The following is a 20,813-nucleotide window of genomic DNA, read 5'->3' on the forward strand; positions in this document are numbered from 1 at the left end:
CGCAGAAGTGAACTGCTCTTAGCTGTGAAAATGAAACTGAAAGCGCACACAGTGTTGCCAGATGTAGCTGACTGATTCCAGCCCAAAAAGTATCCAAAACCTGCCAAAATGCAAAAATACCCAGCCAGTCTTCTGTATTCACGAAAATCACATCAGTGACAGATTTTAAGCAGAAAATGACAGATTGTAAGCATATGTCTCAAACACAATAATTCAACATCAGAATTATCATCAGCATTAATGACCAGGACAAATCTAAAGTCTGTTTAAGTCCACCATTCCAAGTCTGTACAAAATTTAGCATTTTAACCAACAGTACAGCTACACAAAGCTTATTGCTGTTTTAAGATATGTTTGAGAATAACAATAATAATAGCCCACTCATATTAACCTTTATTTTACATCTACAGAATCGTGAGAAAATCGTGATCTTTATTTTAGGCAAAAAATAATAATAATAATAAAAAATTTTAGCCAGAATCATGCAGCTCTAGTAGGAATCTTTTTTTACATAAATCAGATAAATTCTGTATAAATACAGTAAATAAATACAATTCTGTAGCTCCTGGTCAACCATACAGTGCATCCAGAAAGTATTCATAGCGCTTCATTTTTTCCACATTTTTATGTTATAGCCTTATTCCAAAACGAATTAAATTAATTGATTTCCTCAAAATTCTACACACAATACCCCAAAATGACAATGAGAAATTTTTTTTTTTAAATTGTTGCAAATTTATTCTAAATAAAAAACATGAAAAATCACATGTACAAAAGTATTGCTCAAAACTTTGTTGATGCACCTTTGGCAGCAATTACAGCCTCAAATCTTTTTTAATATGCCGCCACCAGCATGCTTCACTGTAGGGATGATATTAGCCTTGTGATGAGCGGTGCCTGGTTTTCTTTAAACATAACACCTGGCATTCACTCTAAAGAGTTAAATTTTAGTCTCATCAGACCAGAGAATTTAGTTTCTTATGGTCTGAAAGTCCTTTGGATGCTTTTTGGCAATGTCCTGGCGGGGAGTGGCTTCCATCTGGCCATTCTACCATACATGCCTGATTGGTGGATTGCTGCAGAGATGGTTGTCCTTCTGTTGTCCTCTCTCCACAGAAGAACGCTGGAGCTCAGACAGAGTGACCATCGGGTTATTGATCACCTCTCTGACTAAGGTCCTTCTCCCCGATTACTCAGCTTAGATGGCCAGCCAGCTTTAGGAAGAGTCCTGGTGGTTTCAAACATCTTCCACTTATGGATGATGGAGGCCGCTGTGCTCATTAAAACTTTCAGAGCAGCAGAAATTTTTCTGTAACCTTCCCCAGCCTTGTGCCTCAAGACTATCCTGTCTCAGAGGTCTACAGACAATTCCTTTGTCTTCATGCTTGGTTTGTGCTTTGACATGCACTGTCAACCCTGGAACCTTATATACACAGGTGTATGCCTTTTCAAATCATGTCCAATCAAGTGAATTTACCACAGATGAACTCCAATTAAGCTGCTGAAACATCTCCTAACTGGCAGTGTTCTTTTAACTCTTGAAGATAAACTAAAATTTCTAATTAAATAAATGTTACAGCTAATTTTATAAATGTTTTAATCATTTTTTGTTTTTGTTAGTAAATACAATAGTTAATACAACCTTATTTTGAAGTGTTCCTATAGCAGCAAACAGGCATTGTGTACACATTGCAAACTGTAGCATAAGATTTCAGCAGTCTTTGCCAATCAATTTGTGCGAAAAACGTTTCTATAATCCATCATGAGCACTTCATAAACACAAGCATCATGAGCCACCCATATTTAATGACTATCTACTGTAATTTAACAACACAAGCATTCAGTTACACGGCTCGGTTGAGTTCTGATTTGCTTTCCAGTTATTTCGGGCCTCAAACCCTCGGGTGGTGTTATTTTTCAGCACCCACACACTCGCTCACTAAATCACACGCAGATTGAAGTCGGCAGGATTCCTCTGAAACTCATTGTTGTGTGGCTGTAAATTGTTTTGACAACAGATGTGACTGATTCAGTGCTATCTCCTCTGATCCATACACTAAATCACCAACCATACATGCTACGTGCTGATGGAAATACTTTCTCCATTTCCCAATGTCCAAAGTTCAGCAGACTTATATCAGGTGACAGAGCAAACTGCTAGACAGTAGCTGGCAAACATACAAAATACCTACAATACTGTGATATGATGCTTATATTCAGGGCCAGCCCGTGGCAGTATAGGCAAATGCTAAGGGCGCTGTACATCTAGGGGGCGCCACAAAATGAGCGCGGATAAGTTGGGTTTGTTTTTGATATTCCTGACACATTCAGTGATAGATGACAATAACTCAAAAACCTCTTAGCCTAAAAAGATCTAAAGTGTGTTTCCTACAAAAAGACAAAGCTGGTTATGTTTCACAGCTGTCTTTTTCTTTTTTTTCCGCTCAACATTACGACCACTGCTCCGTTTAGCTGAAGATATGCGTTTAGCCGGGAGAGCTCGCGCGGAGTAGAGCTCTCAGTAAGGGACCGTCGAAAAAGTGCTTCTTTTTTTTGTTTTGTTTTTTTTGCTCTGTCCTGCGTGTTTTATTTTAAACACAACTAATTTTCTCTTAAATGTGCACAAACAGTTACTAAAGTATTCGAATGCTTCATTTATTCATTCACATAGATCTGTGCATTCCTACATTAACACCTCTGTTATCAAACAAAACACAATGAGAGATTCATCTGCTGCTCTTCACTAAATAACTATAGTAACTTTAATCAATATGCAAATACAATTAAAAGTTAAACAGATTTTATAACTTTATTTAATTTCTGTATAGGCCAATGCTTTTCATAATTTTAGCATTTAATTTTATTGTCAATATTTTCTATTGTTTGTTATGTATTCTATCATTTGAAGCTATTTGTTGTCCCAAATTTTTTACATCCCAACGTTGACAGATATGGCACAACATTGCTAATCAATAAATATCTATAGTGCTATCTGTTAGTTTTAACATCAGCTAATGTTATGGAAAGGCATATATGTTATGGAAAATAGTAATAGTATTGTAACTACCCCCATCATTCCTTCCTCAAGCACATGTGTAAATATTAGATTTATTCAGCTATAACGTTAATTGCATTGGCATGTTTATCTGACGTTTTCCCAGCTTGTAGTAGCAATTTCCGTGAGATTATCATTCATTTGCGGGCATCCGGGAGTGTCTATGCATTTGAGGGATACTCCCGCAACTTCCGGGAGACTTGGGATGTCTGACATTAAGCAGCAAAACAAGCCTTTTTAAACGTCTAAAAATGAATTGGAGTGAATGAGACTGGAAGTCTCCAGCCAAAAAGATTCAAATGGCTGCGCCCTCTCGTACACAGAGAATAAGGTGAATACAGTTGGATATGTGGTTGTTTGTGAGATCTACAGGATTACTATGCAGTTGCTATGGTATTTTGGTCAGTTGCTAGTGTGTTCTGGGCAGAGATTCAGCAAAAAAATTTAAAATAAATAAAAGATAACACTTTATTTTAGGGTAGAATTTATGCTATTAACAAACCAACTAAGACTATTAGCTCAATAAACTACTAATAAGCTGCTTATTAATAGTTAGTAAGGTAGTAGTTGTGTTTACGTTTTGGGTAAGGTCACAGATAAGAATTTTTCCAACACAAATAAAGTTAAACTTTAGTTAAATTTCAGTTTAAATTTACACTGAAATAAATGACACTTTGAACCAACTTAAAAAGATAGAGTAATTTGTTATCATTTAACTTCGGTCTAAACTATCAAATTTTATTTAATCTTAAATTAGTGGCTCCACGGTGGCTCAGTGGTTAGCATGGTTGCCTCACAGCAAGAAGGTTAACTAGGCAAATTAAGCAGGTCGCACACTGCATGCTCCGCTTGAGTCGTGGTTGGGTGCCGTACACTGTCGCCGACTTGCGGCGTCAGTGTGTTTACCCTGATTGAAACCTTTGTTTAGAATTCTAAAATGCATGGCGATGCGTGGTGGGTTGCGGTGCGTCGCCAAGCACCACATCTGGTGTGTGATCCCCTTTAGGGTAATCAGGCAAATCATTAGGTGCGTCCCAAGTCGCATACTTGTGCACTATTCCACACCCTTTTGTAGTATAAATAGGGTAAGTAGTGCATTCACACCGAAAACTCTAAAAATAATAAGTGCACTTTAATTAACCGGATGATGCACTCATTCGACCGGTAAAACGTGTGTAATGATGGACATTCACGCACTCAACAACCGCAGCTTTGCTCACATAGAGGAAGGGGCGGAGCTTTCGAGCGCACATGTCAGATAACTTTATTTGTTTTGGTTGGTGAGAGCAGTGTTCTCCTACGAGAGCGGTTATAGCACCTCCTGATGGTGAATACGGTTATACTCATGGCAGGTATTATTTGATACTTTGGTCATTTATTTCACTGATTTGGGAACCGTCAAACATCTTCAGGGAAACAGTTTGAATTTCCGCTAAGTAAAAAAGCTTTAGTGTTTACTTTGGGACGACACTATAAACATGTACTATGCTGTTGAGTGTGTAGGTGCATGAGTACTTAGTGCATAGTGTTTAGTGTGTGATTTGGGATGCAGCTCTTGGATAACAATGGTTTGTTCTGTAGACACCTGAAAAAATATTGTGTAATGGGGCTAATAGTTGTGACCTTAAAATGTTCTTTTTTTTTTTTTTAATAACCTGTTTTTGTTCTAGCCAGAATAAAACAAATTTCATTTTCCAGAAGAGAAAATATTACAGGAACTACTGTGAAAAATTGCTCTGTTAACCATCATTTGGGAAATATTTGAAAAAGAAAAAAAATCACAGAAGGGCTAATAATTTTGACTTCGACTGTATGTCATCTCCACCAGTCATCTGGAGAGTAAGGTGTTGGTCCTGGAGTCACAGCAGAGGACAGAGCTGGAGGACATGAGGGAGGAGAAGGAGCGACTGCAGGACCTGGTGAAGAGACAGACGGCCGCCATTACGGCTCTAGAGAGACAGCTGAGAGCGGCCAGCAGCAATAACTCAGCCCTGCAGAAACAGCATCAGCAGCTCATGAAGTCTGTACACACACTTATTGGCATGGTGTCTTCTGGGACAGGTAAGAAAAAACATTCTGTCATCTGAAGTTTGTGAATATGATAGTTGAGTTTGAGAAAGATTGACCAATAAGTTTGCTGTTTTTGGAGCCTTTTGATCACTTCTTTCTTTTTTTATTTGCATTTTCTATACTGTCCCAACTTTTTTTGACTTGGGGTTGTATAGCTAACAACATTCAAAAATGTGCTATGGGAATTTCTTAAAGAATAATTTGTGTAAACATTTTAAATGTATGTATGATGTTAGGTTACTTGTCTGTTAATGATGGACACGCCGGTTCTTGCTCAGACAACAGCTTTTGGTGGCAGATACGATTCTTAACATTTTTAACATTTTTAACAGAACAAGTATTTTGATTAATATTAAATTACATTTTGGGCTGCACAGTGGTGCTGTGAGGTAGCACGATCGCCTCACAGCAAGAAGGTCGCTGGTTCGAGCCTCAGCTGGATCAGTTGGCATCTCTGTGTGGAGTTTGCATGTTCTCCCAGTCTTCACGTGGATTTCTTCCAGGTGCTTCGCTTTCCCCCATAGTCCAAAGACATGCGCTATAGTTGAATTGGGTAAGCTAAAGTGTCTGTAGTGTATGAGTGTGAATGAGAGTGTATGAATGTTTCCCAGAGATGGGTTGCAGCTGGAAGGGCATTCGCTGCGTAAAACATATGCTGGAAAAGTTAGCAGTTCATGCCGCTGTGGCGACCCCAGATTAATAAAGGGACTAAGCTGAAAAGAAAATGAATGAATGAATGAATAAATGACATTTTTCAGTTTCCTCCAAGTCAAAACTATAATTTGACTAGTGGGTCGCTCAACGTCACATAGCTGCAGCTATATTTACGTTGTGGTGAATCAAAACTAGTACAATAATGAGCGAACAACTCTTTACAGACGATTCTGTTTTTCAAATGAATCATTTAGGTTAAAACACATGAAGTGAAACAGTCTGAATCAGCATTCAATAGCCGCGTTTCCACTATCGCGCATAAAGCGAGCGAGCCAGGGCAAGCCAAGGCCAGTGGGGTTTCCACTGTCACTTCCAGGTGCTAATCGGGCCAAAGCGGGGCTTTCTTGGGGCCAGAAGCCGGCCTTTTTCGGCCGCTGAATACCTTGGGCCAAAGAGGGCCAGCTGGGGCTTCAGGGCGGAGTGAAATGAGAAGCGGGCACAGTTTTCCCACCGCAATAACCGCAAATATTGGAAAGAAAACATCTAGCTTTATAAGCTCGGGTCTTTTTGCGCATGATCGCGCTTATGTTTCCCTTTTAAATGTAAGGCTGTTGCATAAAATAATAAAGTAGTTTTAATTTATAAGTGACTTTTCTTTGCTGCTTCCTCCTTGATATAGCGCATAAAAAATCTTTAAACCATATTAAATGCACAGCAGACAGTAAAGGTTTTCGAAAGTTTTTGTCAAGTTTAAAGGGTGTGTTTGTGCGCATTTAGATGCCTGCATGTGAATGTGAGACCAGGCAAAAGAGCGCTCCCTTCACAGCTCTGTTGATGCCGCGAGCGCTTTTTTTTTCTTATATTTTTTATTGTGTATTTATTTTAGAGATAATACACTATATGAATACAACAGAAAGAGATAAAACTTTACAACTTTACAAACTTTTTGTGTCCTCTTTTGTAGGCTCAACACAATATTGTCATATCTTGATAAAATAGCCTAAGCTATATTGAAATAATTTAAAGAATTACAAATATCGGATATAATAAAATCACAATAAATAAACCAATATAAAACTAACAAAAGCTAGCTAGAACAATTTAGGTACTATATACAAATCCAACTTTTTTAAAGCCATTTTAAACTTTCGTTTTTCAAAAGCCTGTCTGAAAAAAAGATTTTAGATATTTTCTAAAAACAATAAACACCAGAGAAGGTTTTAAATATTATTTATATAGTATTTGGATATGAAGATATTAATCGTGCAAACAGAGCATTTTGATTAATATTAAATTAATGATGAGTGAAAGCAGAAACGAGGCAACCTTTTTTTCAAAATGTGTTCTGTGTCCTCAAACAAGTGTTTATGTTTTTATATGACGTGGTAAAATTAAAAAAGGAAATTTTAAATACTTAAAGAGCTTTATTAGTGCATAGCTGCTGAGCGCAATGAAATATAGACTATATTTTATTACTTGCTCTTATGTGCTGAAATACTGAACACTTTCCTTTTATAAAATATAGTCTATATTTATAACACTTATTAATGAAAAAAGAATTATAATTTTGCCTTAAAATAAAACATCCATTTATTATTTTCCAAGATTTTCCTTCTGATTTCATTCAGATTTTAAGTTTCATTCCACCTGCATTATTATCATCAGCTCAAGAAGTTTGTTATATCAAATGCGCACGCGAGCGCAAGCAAGAAAGCGAAACCGCTCGTGCTTTAAACTGGCTCGTAAAAACTACGGGGCACAGGGTAGAATCTGACAAAAAGTTGTACGATACGGTTTGATTCGGTGTGCCATGTGACAGTGGAAACGGCCATAAAACCGTACCGAATCGTACCGTACCATACCATTATACTTTCATATTGTTTTTTAGCTGTATGCGATTAAAGTAATTTTTTAAGTTGGTTCTAAGTCATTTTTTTCAGTGTAAGACATATTTGTTTTGGTCTTTTGAGGAAATCATCAACTCGGGCTCATTGTGGAAACGTAACCCCGTGGACGTTTCTGCAGACCGCGAGATACATCCCGGGAGGTACGTATTCGAGCGCTTTTTGTTTTCGCGGATCCACGTTTGCACCCGCGCCGTTCTCGCGTGAAAAACTGCCAGATCGGCCGAGCTGGCCGCCCTCCTCTTCCTCCTCCTCCTTTCCTAAATCCGAGCGACGGTTTGCAAAAGCCGTCCAGAAAAAAAAAAAAAGCAAAAGCCCTCATCTTCGATTTCGACCGCATTTTCGGATCCCGCCACATTCTCGCCCTTATTTTTCAGATTCTGTTTTTCATCTTACCTGATTTCTTGATCCGCTGTTCCCCTGACTCGATCCCGGTCGTCGTCCCCGCAGCCGGCTCCTCCTCCTCCGGGGCCTCCGCTCCGCCGACGCAACACTGTGAGCGAAGCGGACAAACTGGTTGCTTCGGGAAAGCCCTCCACTCGGAGGCGAGCCGTCGGCCGGCAAGCACGAAGAGGAGGAGTGGAGCGGCGCCACACCGCCCCGCAGCGTTCGCTCAAAAAAAACTAAACGCGGACGTACGTACCTCCGGCCACGTAAATCACGGTCTCCAGAAACGTCCGCGGGGCTATGTTTCCAGAATGAGCTTGAGTTGAAAATATTTATGCTTGTTTATTCATGATTCGGGTTTTAAATTTATAAATTGAAACTTGCTAATGTTAATTGTGCTTCGCTGATCCGATCTGACCTCATTTTTGATTACGAGGTCAGGTTACTTGTCTGAGAATGACAGACATGTCTGATTCTTGCTCATGCGACAGCTTTTAAATCTGGTGGCAGATTCGATTCTTAACATGACCTGAAAGTTGTGGTTAATTAACAGTGACACTAATGATAAATGGAGCCGCCGTGATTCATGGAGAGAGGGGGATAAGCTCTCGCTAGTGATGTCTTTGGCAGCGAGCTCTCGTGTCTTGGATGAAGTTCACATGCGTCACAACATACACTGATAAGCTAAATCAAGACTGCAGCATTTTATACGGACAGAAGACATGACAGATTATAAATGAAGAACCGAATGTACCCAATGTTAAAAATAAACACTCTCTCAGATGCACCATGAACAAAGCAGCGATTAAATGACTCATTTCGAAAGTAGATCACTGCGGACTTTATATTTGAAAAGTTGAGGTCACATAATTAATTTAAATCTGGTTCCTTTCACAGTAGAAGCCACATCGTTTTTGTTGTCACACTGTGTGGCGAATTCACAAGACAAATTGAGCATGTGAGGTTTCTGCACAAAAATCCACATCGTTTATCATTGAGTCATACATATATTATTAATTAGTCTTTTTTAAGAATGATTGAGATTTGTTTTAATTGTTTAAAGGTCCCATGAAATTAAAATATAATGTTTTAGATGTTAGTATTAGTACTGTTAATTTTTAGGATATCTATAAGCTAGTATCTGCCACAGCCATGTCACTCTGCAGCCCAAGACCAGTTACTCACTGAAGCTAAGCAGGGCTGAGCCTGGTCAGTACCTGGATGGGAGACCACTAGGGAACACTAGGTTGCTGTTGGAAGTGGTGTTAGTGAGGCCAGCAGGGGGCACTCAACCTGGGGTCTGTGTGAGTCCTAATGCCCCAGTAAAAGTGAAGGGGACACTACACTGTCAGTGGGCGTTGTCTTTTGGATGAGACGTTAAATCGAGGTCCCGACTCTCTGTGGTCATTAAAAATCCCATGGCACTTCTTGTGAAAGAGCAGGGATGTAACCCCGGTGTCCTGGCCAAAGTCCCTCTATCAGCCCTTACGATCACCGAATTGGCTCTATCACTGTCTCTCCTCTCCACCAATAGCTGATGTGTGGTGAGCGCACTGGCGCCGTTGTCATGTGGCTGCCGTCGCATCATCCAAGTGGATGCTGCACACTGGTGGTGGTGTGGAGAGACCCCCCCTCATGATTGTGAAGCGCTTTGGGTGTATGGCCATACACGATAAATGCGCTATATAAATACACATTACATTACATTACATTACATTACATAGTACGCACCAAAACAGTGCCAAAATTTGCATTTAGAAGATTTAAAAACTGATATAAACATGTAGGGCTTGTCACTAAAATGTTCACGTTTACTCATATTTCAGTTTTTCATCAAATCGTGACCAATTTAAAGCTCTCTAGTTTCAGACATGCCCTTCTCCCTTTAAGATGACATGATGCTCGATTGGTACTAATGGGCCCAATGTGTGAAAATATCCCCTAGACCATTACACCACTACCATCAGCCTGAACTGTTTATACAAGGCTTGGTGGATCCATGCTTTCATGTTGTCGACGCCAAATTCTGACCCTACAATCCGAATGTCGCAGCAGAAATCGAGACTCATCAGACCAGTCAACGTTTTTCCAATCTTCTATTGACCAATTTTGGTGAGCCTGTGTGAATTGTAGCCTCAGTTTCCTGTTCTTAGCTGACAGGAGTTGCACCCAGTGTGGTCTTCTGCTGCTGTAGCCCATCCAGCTCAAGGTTGGACGTGTTGTGCATTCAGAGATGCTCTTCTGCATACCTCGGTTGTAAAGAGTGGTTATTTGAGGTACTGTTGCCTTTCTATCAGCTGGAACCAGTCTGACCATTCTCCTCTGTCTCTCTGGCATCAACACAGCATTTGTGCCCACAGAACTGCAGCTCACTGGATATTTTCTGCAGGTTCTTGAATACTCAGACCAGCCCATTTGGCACCAACAACCATGCCACATTCAAAGTCACCTAAATCAGCTTTCTTCCCCATTCTGATGCTTGATTTGAACTGCAGCAGATCCTCTTTACCATGTCTACATGCCTAAATGCATTGAGTTGCTGCTATGTGATTGGCTGATTAGAAATTTGCATTAACGAGCAGTTAGACAAATATACCTAATAAAGTGGCCTGTGTGTATATATCGGTTGAGATTACGTCAGACGTTGTATGAAAATGCACATTTCAAAGCACTTCATTGGACCTTTAACAATTGTTTTTTTTTTAAATTTTCCATGATATGATGTTAGTTGATTAGTAGTTATTTAAGTATGATTGATATTTCTTTTTTCAGTAACACTTTAGTGTTACCAGTTTTTATTATTTATTAGTGGCTTATTAGCTTTCTATTATTAAGATATTAGCTGTTCATTAGTACTTTTTTGTAGTAATATTACTTACTAGAAGCTAATAAAAAGCTAGTAGTTTACTAAGGGCACAATTCTATTTAATGGCTTATCATTAGTGGGAATTGTACCTTAAAACAAAGTGTGGTGCTATGTTTTTATTTCAGTTCAGGTAATGATTTCTTTTTTTAAACATTCTACCTGTAATATGACGTTAGTTACAATATGAATCAGTGTTATTTTAGATCGTCACCAATATTTATTAATGTATGTTTTACATATTTTCTGTTTTTGTTTTAACTTTAGATATGTTTTAGATATTTTATTGTGTTTTTTACAGCTTTTTTTTTACTTAATCATTATCATTATTTGTTTTTATTTATTTTTTTATTTTGCTTGTTTTTTAACAGGGACAATACACTTGACATTGTTATACAAAGACAACCAATGTCACGTACATAGGGCATATAGCATAAAACTAATTTGCAGTTCTCGTCCCTGGTTAGGCTTTATTTTATTTATTTATTTATTTATTTATTTATTTATTTATTTATTTATTTATTTATTTATTTATTTATTTATTTATTTATTTATTTATTTATTTATTTATATATTGTTATTATATTTTTTTATTATTAGTATTATTTTATTATTGTTAACATTATTTTATTATTAGTAATATTTTATAATTATAATATTATTATAAATATTTATTAATAACAATAATAATAATAATAATAGTTATTATTATTATTATTGTTGTTATTGTTATTATTATTATTTATATTATTATTTTATTATTATTATTATCATCATTATTATTATTATTATTATTATTATTATTATTATCGCTGTGGTAACATTTTACAATGGGGCTGTATTAATTATTGTTAGTTAATTTATTTACAAACAAACAATGAACAATACATTTATTGCCATATTTATTAATTTTGCTTTAATTAATGAAAATGAAATTCTTCAATGTTATAGTTCATGTTAACGCGCAGTGCATTAACTAATGTTTACAAACATGAATTTGGATTTTAATAATACTTTAGTAAATGTTGAACTATGATTAATCAATGATGGTGGCTTAGTGGTTAGCACTGTCAGCTCACAGCAAGAAGGTCGCTGGTTCGAGTCCCGGCTGGACCAGTTGGCATTTCTGTGTAGAGTTTGCATGTTCTCCCTGTGTTGGGTTTCCTCCGGGTGCTCCAGTTTCCCCCACAGTCCAAAGACACGCACTGTAGATGAATTGAATAAACTAAAATAGTCGTAGTTTATGAGTGTGTGTTTGAATGAAAGTGTGTATGGGTGTTTCCCAGTACTGGGTTGCAGCTGGAAGGCATCTGCTGTGTAAAACATATGGTGGAATAGTTGGCAGTTCTTTCCGCTGTGGTGATCCATGATGAATAAGGGACTAAGCTGAAGGAAAATGAATGAAAGTATTGGGCATTCTTAGTTCACATTAGTAAATATGTTATCTAACATTAACTAATGAAACCTTATTATGGAGTGTATCACCATTATTATTATTCATTCATTCATTTTCTTGTCGGCTTAGTCCCTTTATTAATCCGGGGTCAACACAGCGGAATGAACCGCCAACTTATTCAGCAAGTTTTTTATGCAGCGGATGCCCTTCCAGCCGCAACCAGGCAGGGAGAACATGCAAACTTCACACAGAAACACCAACTGAGCCGAAGTTCGAATCAGCGACCCAGCGACCTTCTTGCTGTGAGGCGACAGCACTACCTACTGCGCCACTGCCTCAATTATTTTTATTTTATTTGTATTTTTTTCACAGTTTATTTTAAGTGAACTAAATTAAGGCTGTATTCAAATAAGAGTATCCTAGTACTTGTACGAATACACTTTCAGCTATGCCACAATGGCCTTTTGTTGGCTCTTCCTTGCCTTCCTTCTAAACTATGAATCTCAGAGCGTCTGTATTTCTCCCTGACAGGCATTACGCCAAATGAGCAGCGTTTCCGAGACTGTGCTGAGGCCTATAAATCCGGTCACAACACCAGCGGCGTCTACCACATTTACATCGGAGACATGACGGAGCCAACCAAGGTGTGGGATGCGTTCTTTCACAAGTATGGGGAATCAGTGCGATATAGCCTGGCTGTGACATACAGAATGAGGAACAGCTTAAATGTAAGAGAGTGAGACTGAGACGTATCGTATGCTTCTGACAGGTCTTCTGTGATATGGTGACAAGTGGAGGTGGCTGGACTGTATTCCAGCACAGAGCCAATGGAAGTGTGAACTTCCAGAAAGGCTGGAAAGACTACAAGCTGGTGAGTGGATATATTACATTCTAATGTGTATTATAGAGCTTCATTGCAACCATCTAGTATTGAATAGCAACATCCCACAATACCTTGGCAACCTTACAGAATAGCCTAGAAACCACACACAACACCATAGCAACCATCCAAAAAACCCATTGCAACCACCCAGAACACCTTAGCAGCCATTTCCAATCCCTTAGTAACCAGTTTCTCAGGCCTAGAAACTGGCCTAGCAACCACCCAGAATGCATTAGCTACTCCTTAGTAACCATTCAGAATACTCCAGAAGCCCCTTAGTAACCATTCAGAACAGCTTAGCAACCACTTAGAATATCTTAACAACAACTTATAACTCCTTAGTAACCATTTAGAACAGCCCACCAAGCACCCACAATCCCTTTGTAACAACCCAGAACATCCTAGAAATCACCCCAAACTCCTAAGCAACCACTCAACAACCCCTTAATAACAACTCAGAACATCATAGCAACACCTTAGTAACCAACATTTTAGCATTATTCCTGAATATTGTACCTTTACAACTACCCACAACCCTTTTGTAACAACCCAGAACAGTCTAGCAACCACCCAAAAGTCTTAGCAACCACTCAGCAACACCTTAGTAACCACCCAGAACACCCTAGCAACACCTTAGTTACCAACACCTTAGCATTATTCTTGAATACTGTACCTTAACAACTACCCACAACCCCTTTGTAACCACCCTGAACACTGTAGCAACCACCCAAAACCTCTTAGTAAACACTCAACAACCCCTTGTTAACCATTTATAACACCCTAGCAACGCCTTAGTAACCAACACCTTATCCCTGAATACTGTACCTTAACAATTACCCACAATACCTTAGTATCAAGCCAGAACATCCTAGAAACTGCCCAAAAATCCTAAGGAACTACTCAACAACCCCTTAGTAACCATCCAGAACACCCTAGCAACACCTTAGTAACCAACACCTTAGCATTATTCCTGAATACTGTACCTTAACAACTACCCACAGCCCCTTAATAACAACCCAGAACACTCTAGCAACCACCCAAAACCCTTTAGCAACCACTCAACAACCCTGTAGTAACCATTCAGAACATCCTAGCAACACTTTAGTTTCCAACATCGTATCCTTATTCCTGAATACCTTAACAACTACCTGCAACCCTTTAGTAACCATTCAGAATACCCTAGCAACCAACACACCTACAACCTACAACACCTTGTAAACTCATTAAATACCTTAGCAACCACATAACCCATTTATATCCATTCAGAACACCCCAACAACACCTTTATAACCAACACCTTAATATTATATCTGAATACTGTACCTTAACAACTACCCACAACCCCATAATGACAACCCCGAACAACCTAGCAACACCTTAGCAACATCTTAGCATTATTCCTGAATACCTTAACAACTTCCAACAACCTCTTAGTAATTATCCAGAACACCCTAGCACCACCATAATAACCTACACCTTAGCATTATTCCTGAATACTATACCTTATCAACTTAGTAACCACCTAAAACACATTGGAAACTAACGAAATATCCTAGCAACCATCATTAATCCTTTGGAATCATCCATTATGCCCTAGCAACAACTCAGAACAGCCTAGCAACCATCCACACTCCCATAGAGCACTTTATCATGCCACTTTCTAGACAAATACCTCTCTTTACTTTTTTAGATGGTAATAAAAATTTTATTGATTATGTTTAGAGAATGTTTATATATTTTTTGTATAGATTTTGCACAACTCTGATGACATAAGCTCCAAATCCAGCCAAAGCACAATGAAGCAGCGAGGCTAAAATTGTACATGACAGATTGGCGTCATTGGCAGTTGCTTGTACAGTCTGTATTAAATAGCGCCACTTTTTGCTGATTTTTTCAGAGCTGAAATATGCAGAATTGGAGCAGCAAGCAGTAAAAATCAATAGTGCAATTTTCAGCCTTTTGTTCATCTTGCCAAAAGTCATTGTGAGCCTTTCTTTCTCTAAAACACTATAAAGGATGAGACCCTTTTCTGGGAAACAAATAATAAAAGACTAACAATGTGCCTATTTATTTTAAGAAATCCAAACAGCTGTCCTGCATCTACTATTGTGTTTCAGTCATAGCTGAGTAAGCTAAATTCCCCCTTAATATCGAAAAATACCCATACATTGCCTCTGTTTTTAAATAAATGACATTTTCTTAAGGATAACAACAACCTCAGTCAATGCTAAAAACTATAGACAGCACTATTATTGTAATAATAAAGGTTCTTCAACAAACTCAGTACTATTTGCACAATCTTTTAGTATGAATGTGTACTGTTACACCCTTAAAATGGTAGTTTACCCAAAACTAACAATTCAGTCATCATTTACTCACTGTTTACTTCGGTAACACTTTTTAATGACTACACACTATAAATCATTTATTAAGCATTAGCAAATAGTGGATTCATTATCTGTTAAGCATTAACTCTACATCAGTAAGCGTTAGTAAGCAGTTTATAAATGCAGCTACAAATGCTGCATTCTTGACTAACAAACATATTTAAAATGTGCTTAATAATTGTGTTTTCATACTTAGTTAATGATTTATTTTTCATTACTAAATTAAGTATTGCATTATTTACAAACCAGTTGTATTTAAGAGTAGTTGAGGGTTTTTAGGATCATTCAGAATGAGCTATTAAATGATTAATAAACTATTGAAATCAACGTTTATATGTCTTATTATTTAGGCATATATTAATGGTCACTATGTATGTTAATAAATGCTTTATTAACTCAACTTCATGCAGTTTTGTGACCTAATCTAAAATGATAACTATTTATCCTTTATAAATCCCTTATAAATGACTATTAAAGGCTTAGTTAAACTCTAAACAGGTAAAATGTCATTATTCATTCCAATTCATTTAAAGATACACAAATGAAACTGTACTACAAATGAAAAATAAATCTTTGCAACCTGATCTAAAATAAAATCACTGTAGAGTTTAAACATTGCATCTTACTATATTGTTAAATTATTATATTGTTGTTATTGTTGTTTTATCCAGTTTTATGTTGTATTTTGACAATTCTGTAATTTGGCCCTGTTTAAACTTTACAGTAATTTTACTTTTTAGAAAAGATTGCAAAGATTATAGTTCATTTGATTCTGAGCCTTTAATAGTCATTTATAAGGGATTTATAAAGCATGAATAGTCCTCACGTTAGATTAGGTCACAAAACTGCATGAAGTTGAGTTAATCAAACATTTATTAGCATATTAGTTAACTATTAGAATATGCTTGAATAATAAGATATATAAATATTGATTTCAATAGTTTATTAATCATTTTTTGACTCTAATTTAACTACTCTTAAATACAAACGGTTTGTAAATAATATGATACTTAATTTAGTAATGAAATATAAATCATTAACTAAGTATGAAAATACAATTATTAATCACATTTTATAGGTGCTAATGTCAAGAATAGAGCATTTGTAGCTGCAGTTTTAAACTGCTTACTAACATTTATTAATGTAGAGTTAATGCATAACAAATAATGAATTCACTAGATGCTAATGCTTAGTAAATGAATCATAGTGTGTAGTTATTATAAAGTGTTACCTTTACTTCTTACAAACCTGTTTGACTTTTTGTCATATGTTTACACACACATACACACACATACACGATGGCCAATTTAGTTTATCCAGTTGAACCGCCTCTGGCCACGCCCCTTCGCTGCGTGTGGTGAATGCGCGTAACCTGAAGCTAGTGATCTCACTAGCCCGGATGTATTTTTTTTTGTAGTCCCCAAACTTTGTTCGCTGTAAGCTTTGCTAAGCTAGCTTTGTAAAAGCCAGTGTCTCTCTTTACGTTGAACTTTGAGCGTCTTGCATTCAGAGATGTTGTTTATGTTCACACAGCTACATTGCACACCAACTAAAGTTTAAAATATGATATCGAAGTGGACCAAACCTTTAAAAGTGTTGTTATATGTTGTCCTCACAGGGATTTGGTGATCCTAGTGGAGAGCACTGGTTAGGTAATGAGGCCATTCACCTGATCACCAGTCAAGGCCAGTACTCCCTTCGAGTGGAACTGAAGGACTGGGAGGAGAACGGAGCATATGCACTGTATGACAAATTCCAGCTGACCAGTGAAAAACAGCAGTACAGGTATTATATACATAATACACAGCTGAAGACAAAATTATTATCTTGCAAAAATATAAATAAATTTTTTTTTTTACCAATTTCCGTTTAACAGAGAGAATTTTTTTCAACACATTTCTAAACATACTAGTTTTAATAACTCATTTCTAATAAAAAAGTCAGAATTGTTTGCTCCCTTTTCATTTTTTTCTTTTTTTAAATCTTTCTTAAATGATGTTTAACAGAGCAAGGAAATTTTCACAGTGTGTCTGATAATATTTTTTCTTCTAGAGAAAGTCTTATTTGTTTTATTTTGGCTAGAATAAAAGCAGTTTTTAATTTTTTAAACACCATTTTCAGGTCAAAATTATTGTCCCCTTTAAGCTATATATTTTTTGATAGCCTACAGAACAAACTATCATTATTCAATATTTTACCTAATTACCCTAACCTGCCTAGGTAACCTAATTAACCTAGTTAAGCCTTTAAATGTCACTTTAAGCTGTATAGAAGTGTCTTGAAAAATATCTAGTCAAATATTATGTACTGTCATCATGGCAAAGATCAAATAAATCAGTTACTGGAGATGAAGTATTAAAACTATTGTGTTTAGAAATGTGTTGAAAAAAAAAAATCTTCTCTCTATTAAACAGAAATTAGGGGAAAAAATAAACAGGGGGGCTAATAATTCTGACTTCAACTGTATAAATACACAATAATGACCAAGACTGAGTATAAAGATGGCTGTTATGATAACGTCTATCTCGCATTGTTTTTTTTTACCTCCAGACTCTTGCTAGGGAGCCATAGTGGAACAGCAGGACAAAAAAGCAGCTTAGCATTAAACGGCACAGGCTTCAGCACTCGCGATGCCGACAACGACAAGTGCGAGTGCAAGTGTGCTCTCATGATGACTGGAGGTGAGGGAATGCAGATTATCTGATGCAAAAACACTGATTCATAGAGGAAATCTGATGTTTAGTGTGTAATGTGTTTGTTTGTGCATATATACCATCTGCAGAATTCTTAAACAAGAAGCATTGATCCATTTCCAGATATTATACTGTATTATATGGGTCACGGTTTGATTTACAATCATAATGTCGCCCAATGGTATATGTAAAGAGTGTTGCTGAATATCATACAATATGCAGCATTTGAAAATAGTGCCCAGTTAGGTAACTAGGTAGCATTGCTGCATAATATCATAGTGCTGTTGTGACCATGAAACAACAACAAAGTTTCTTGATTATTACACCAAAATGAAAGTATTGTTCTTGCCATATCGGCCTAAAAAAAGTTTCTAGTAAAATTATTTACAATTTTATAGCGAGATGCTAATGGTCTAATCTGAATCAATGATCTATGCTAAGTTAAGCTAAAAATGCCCCCGCCAGATTGGATAAATGGATTCAAAAATAGTAAAAATAAACTCTTTAACTCTAGGGCACTTGTAAAATGAGAATATACACACAAAACTTTGTGTTTCTTCAAGACTGGTTTTGCTATTATATTTATTTTTTTATTATATTGAATAAAAAACTGCAGCTCAATGGATGAAGAGAGATTACATTTCAAAAGAAAACTTTCATTGTCATCAAAAAACATCACCTTTTTTCTTTAATTGGTCATTTAAAACACGTAAATCTCAATTGTCACTCACCAATCGCAGGCCATCATCAACATTCATATCTCTTTAATAACATTTATTTACTCGTGGCTTGGATGCTAACCCGAAACGGTCATGCAGAATGCCTCTGATCCTCTGGTAATCGTTGAAAACACAACTCTATCGCATAATTGTTTAAAACACGTCTGCAATCCAAATAATTTCTCCAATTTACTCCATGATGTAACAACAAAAGAAGTACGTTTTAAATAGGAAAATTATGTAAAATTGAGCGAGATGCTAATGGTCTAATCTGATTCAATGATCTATGCTAAGCTAAAAATCCTTTCTGCAGATCGAAAGATCGGCTGAATGGATTAAAAAATGGTAAAACTCAACTTTTTAACTCAAGGGAAGGTGCAATATATGCCTATATAAAAAAGCAGAGTGTTTCTTTAATGATATCAAATTTTCTAATGATATTGAATCAAAACCTGCTGTTCACTGGTATTTTTTTATTTACTGCACTGACTAAAAACAATAACCAGTCTGATGGATCATTTGAGAGTATAGTTCTTGCATCGTTACAGAAGATTCAAACTTTAAATAGGTTTTAAATAAAGTTATGTAAAAAAATTTGAGCGAAATGCTAATGGTCTAATCTGATTCAATGATGTATGCTAAGCTAAGCTAAAATGCTCCCGCCAGACCTGGAGATTGGCTAAATGGATTCAGAAATGGTAAAACTCAACTCTTTAACTCAATGGAAGGTGCAAAATTAGCAAATATAAAAAAGTGGAGTGTTCCTTTAATTATGTTGATTTTTATTTTTATGATATTGAATCCGAAATTTCTGTTTAATGTTTTTTTAGCTGTCATTTTCATTCATCGCACTGACTAAAAACATCACCAGACTTTGACCTTTAATGAATCATTTAAAACACTTAAATGTCCACTGGCACTCACCAATCGCAGGCCATCATCAACATTCATATCTTTTTAGTAACATTTATTCACTTGTGGCTTGAAAGCGAACCCGAAACGGTCATGCAGAATGCCTCTGATCCTCTGGTAATCGAAGAAAACACAACCCCATCGCAGAATTATATAAAACACGTCTGCAATCCAAACAATTTACTCCCGGCCTGCAGATCCCACACCTCCGGCCTCCAAGATAAACAGCGTTTTAATAGCATGCATTGCCATTGATTTGGAAAGTTGTTGGAGTTAATTACCGTTGAAGTGGCTGGAGACCTTGGAGTGCCCTTTATGTTTGCATTTCAAATAGTAATCAGAAAGATCGAAAGATGGATCCATCTGAGCAGCCCGTCCAAACTAAACACGCATTGAGGGAGGTGATGCTGATTTAATCAGGGTTAGATCGACGGTGTCCTCTCTGAAGAGTCCAAGTCTGGCTTTTATTGAAGAATCACAGTTTGCTTTGACAGGTCTTGCTGAGACATCGACCGCACAGTGGGAATAACAGAGCCTTTGAAAACGCTGACAGACTGCAGAGAGAAAATATAAAAAAGACACAATATTAGAGCGGAGCGAAGGGTCAAGGGCTCGGGTTGTTTTGAGGAGATGTAATTTTTAAGCCTGTCATCGTTTGCTCAACCTCATGTCCTTCCAGAATCCTGTATGACTTGCTGTCTTTTGTGGAATGTATAATGAAATGCTTTGTATAATCTCTGGGTTGGGGTTATTTTTCGACCTGTAAAATTCGATCACGTTCCAAAAAGCTGCATGAACGTAGTCTGTACAAATCGCTCTTTATATATATATATATATATATATATATATATATATATATATATATATATTTTTTTTTTTTATATATAAGG

At 36.8% G+C, this 20,813-nt stretch overlaps 1 protein-coding gene across 6 annotated transcripts in view; it reads left to right on the plus strand.

Annotated features, from left to right (window-relative positions):
- The window catches only part of angpt4 (angiopoietin 4), a 115,538-nt gene that overhangs the window by 90,185 nt on the left and 4,540 nt on the right, over positions 1-20,813 (plus strand). For all 6 annotated transcript variants that reach the window (XM_087258064.1, XM_087258062.1, XM_087258066.1 and 3 more), the window contains 5 exons: positions 4,884-5,116; positions 12,861-12,973; positions 13,099-13,200; positions 17,218-17,384; positions 18,150-18,280. In XM_087258064.1, the coding sequence (XP_087114190.1) occupies positions 4,884-5,116; positions 12,861-12,973; positions 13,099-13,200; positions 17,218-17,384; positions 18,150-18,280 (746 nt within the window). The remainder of the gene's footprint in view (positions 1-4,883; positions 5,117-12,860; positions 12,974-13,098; positions 13,201-17,217; positions 17,385-18,149; positions 18,281-20,813) is intronic.

The sequence above is a fragment of the Danio rerio genome, chromosome 6 (assembly GCF_052040795.2).
Source record: "Danio rerio strain M-AB ecotype USA chromosome 6, GRCz13ab, whole genome shotgun sequence".
Lineage (NCBI taxonomy): Eukaryota > Metazoa > Chordata > Actinopteri > Cypriniformes > Danionidae > Danio > Danio rerio.